The 3,700-nt window shown below is 31.8% G+C and overlaps 1 protein-coding gene across 1 annotated transcript; it reads left to right on the forward strand.

Annotated features, from left to right (window-relative positions):
* Window positions 1–1,200: 1,200 nt before the first annotated feature.
* LOC135956770 (protein lava lamp-like) lies at window positions 1,201–2,893 on the forward strand. The gene is made up of 5 exons (XM_065507343.1): window positions 1,201–1,233; window positions 1,548–1,650; window positions 1,865–1,970; window positions 2,042–2,190; window positions 2,294–2,893. Exons 1-5 carry the CDS (start codon window positions 1,201–1,203, stop codon window positions 2,383–2,385), a joined length of 483 nt encoding a protein of 160 aa, XP_065363415.1. The 3' UTR covers window positions 2,386–2,893.
* The last annotated feature ends 807 nt before the right edge of the window (window positions 2,894–3,700 follow it).

A 3,700-nucleotide genomic window follows, 5' to 3' on the forward strand; every position in this document is an offset into this window, starting at 1 on the left:
TTAAATTTTGTTTCTATGTTTATTGGTTACATAGGGTGCCAAAAAAGTACCAAAATACAGTTTACCCGTTTTCTCCCCTAAAAGGTTCGAATTTCGAAAAAGTACTAAACACCTGTCAGCTTATTTTTTAAATGGAGTAACATGCAATTTTAAGTTTTTTTGTAACTTTATTAGTTTTGAAGATATAAAGTTACCGAACTTTCGAATTTCCCTTCTTAGTCTGCTTTTACACAGGGCAATTTTTCTTGCGCAAGTCTAGAGTTTATAGGAGAGAGAGGCAAGAAGAAAGAAGAGGGGTACACACTTGCTTGTACTGGCAAGTCTCTTCAAATTTCTTTTGTTTTCTCATTTTCAATATGGCGTCTATTAGGTTTTGCCCAAGGCGAATTTATACAAGGTGGTGTCAGTTCTACAAAAACAACGATTGGTCTTAACAAATGTCAAAAAACCAAAATGAAAAATTAAACAAATAAGTATTTAAACTTAATATAGTGTAGATAATTGAATAGTGAGGGCTTCACTTATTTATGTAAACAATAAATATTTTGTTAATAAGCTTAGAATATGTAGATATTTAAATATAAAAACAAGCTTTGACAGTTGTTAGAACCAAAAAGCGAAAAAAAAAATTATCAGCTGTTTGACTGACTCCACCTTGTATAAATTCGCCTTGGTTTTGCCATACAAAATTGCTCACAGACTTGCTGTGTGTAAACAGACGAGCAAGTTTAAAAGGAAATCGACGAGACTTGCTTCAAGTAAACTTGCCCTGTGTAAAAGCAGACTTAGTGGATCGTTTTGGGAGGGAGGAACCCACAGTTAAAATTTCATGATTCTAGCTTCAGTCGAAAAAAGAAAAAATATTGCAATTAAAAAAGTAATTTTGTTTTGCTCAGAATTCCTAAAAGGTATAAAGAAACTGTGCATTGTTTATTAAATGCTTTTATGGAAAACCTTGAATAAACTTTCGTCATTCTTCTGAGGACTAAAAATGGAAATCGCACTTTGCCATTTTTACAATCAAAAATCAACAAAATTCCCTTAAATCTGGCAACAGTGTGTCGTTGGATTTTTCTGCATTATGTTTTGCTACCCTATTCGTACAGAGTTGTATTTTGTATTTGTTTCCACGACTGGAACGGCAGCGCAACAAAAGCAGCGCTTGTCAGTCAGGCCTTTCAAACACCCCATCTAATTTACATGGTGTGTTTGTCAGTCTCATGGTTAAGCAGGGTAAAGTCAAATTGTCAGTCAGGTAAGGATTACATGTGTTCGTGTGAGGTGACTGCTTGAAGAGGTTTTCTGTCGCAGAATTTGATTTTTGTGGAAATCAAACACAGAAATAAAATTAAATTTTCGGCAAAAATTAGTTAGTTGTTAAAAGAACGTCGTGGAAGGTAGGCAAACTTAACGTCGGTGCTCCGTTTAGTTTCTTGTTGGTAGTTCGTTAAAAAAGTCGAAACTCGTTGAAATAAAAGAGACTGAAAAAATAAAACAAAATAATTTAAAAGAAAAATAGTATTTTTTCGTAAATCTACCGAATCAAGGCGAATTCTCTTTTGGCCGAAAGAGACACACTGCAATTGAAACTGTCGAATACTTTGAGGCAGTTGGAAGCGAAGAATGTTCAAACGGGAGGTTTAGCTGAAGGTAAATTTTATTTGTTGATATACCAAATATTTATAGTTTGTCGTTCCATTTGTAGATCTCATATTTTTCATTTGTGAAATTAGAGTCATCAACTTTTTTTTATTTTAATTTATCTTAAACTTTGGTGAAGTTTATATAAGATTCGGCGCTGCCGAATATATCACTGATGATTGTTTTGCAATAAAATGTTTAATTTTTCAAATTTAAATTTCAGCTACACCTGTAACGGGATACTCAACGTCACCATCTGAAAATGTGGCCTATACCTCAGTTGCGGGTTCGACTGGGGGCATAGCTGCTGATGATGATTTGAATGAAAAGTAAGTAAATTGTTATATTTTGAGTTCAATAGTTTTTCTTTATTATTACGTGTTTTTTTTTTTTTGTTTAGGCTTTCCCAGCTACAAACTGTCAGCCATTCCAAAGACAAGGTTATCAAGGAAGAACGTGAACAACGTATACGCCAAATTGAGAAATTACAACAGGATGTTGCCAAAATGCCACCAGCTGCCGTCTCTGAATTAATTGGAACCGATTTATGTAAGTAACAATAATTCGAGTTTGAAAACATTCCTAGCTGAAACATATTTTATTTTCAATTACTGAATTTTCTTTAATTTTTTATAAAATTGATTCTTTGCAGCTCAAGCAAATCAATCACCTTCCACGGTTTTATTAAACTGGCTTTGGGGCAGCAAGGGTGGCAATACTGGTGGTTCCCCATCAGGTTTCTAAATTAACCGCGCTGCAATATCTTAATTTCTAAACCAATTACGGTGGCTTATTATCGCACTTGATCAGTTCCCGATTGATTCGATTTCTTTAATGTGTGTGTAAATATTAGATAAAAAATAAAACGTATCGTCTTAATTTCTAATGAATTAATCTTATATTCCTAATTTTACTATTATTTTTTGTTGTTTTTGATTAAGATGCAATTACTTGCGATTTCAATAAATTATTATTAAGTAATTTGCATTCATCCATTTATATTCAATTTATTATAGAAAACTAATTCTTTTCTTGTAATATTTTATTAAGTTGTAAGTGTATATGTATAATAATTAATAAATGAAAAAAAAAAATCACAAACAAATATGCTACTAAATATTTATAAATGAGTGATGAAGTAAACAAAAAAAAATAAACTAATAAACCCGTTATTTAGTGAAAATATCATTAGTATAGTTATTGAAAAAAAGCAAATAAACATTGGTAATAATAAAATGTTTTAGTATTTAAACAATAAGTGTTTTTTATTGAGATATTTGGGGAAACATTTAAATGTATAGGTTATTTTAATTTCACTTACGAATTTAGTTTTCGGACCTTCGGCTACGAACATTTAAACAACACTTTATAAAAACTGCTTTTGTGTCGAATCGGAAAATAATATTCGATCTGTACTTTTTGGTATCAACTAAAAAATGTTCCCATATACATACATATAAGGAGTGAGATCGAAAAATTCTTAACACACGTTTTTCATTACATTTTTTAACCCAAGTATTATTTGAATTTTTTTTTGATCAAGTTACCTTTGAAAAACATGTCAGTTATTATGTGTAATGTCAATTATATTAATTTTTTTGTTAATCTGATTAAAATGAGTGACCAGAAAAAAGTGCGTACTGAAATTATTAAATATTTTCAACAAAACCCAACTTGGTCTTACAAAAAGTTGGCCAAGCATACAAAGGTCTGCCGTCAAACTGTTTCCAATGTTATTAAACAGTACCGGGAGAACTTGTCAGTTGATAGAAAACCTGGTTCAGGTAGAAGGAATGGTCCACATGATGTTTCTAAAGCCAAAAAAATAGAACGCATTTTCAAAAGAGCTCCCAACACATCCGGTAGGAAAGCAGCCCGGTTAGCTCAGTGCTCGGACTATTTGGTACGAAAAGTTAAAGCTAATGCAGGTTTAAAAACATACAAGGCTCAAAAAGTTCCTGACAGGAACGCTACTAAAAATTTAGAGGCCAAAAACAGAGCACGGAAATTGAAGTCAAGTTTTATAAAAAAATATTCTTGCTGCATAATGGATGACGAA

Source organism: Calliphora vicina, chromosome 4, assembly GCF_958450345.1.
Source record: "Calliphora vicina chromosome 4, idCalVici1.1, whole genome shotgun sequence".
Lineage (NCBI taxonomy): Eukaryota > Metazoa > Arthropoda > Insecta > Diptera > Calliphoridae > Calliphora > Calliphora vicina.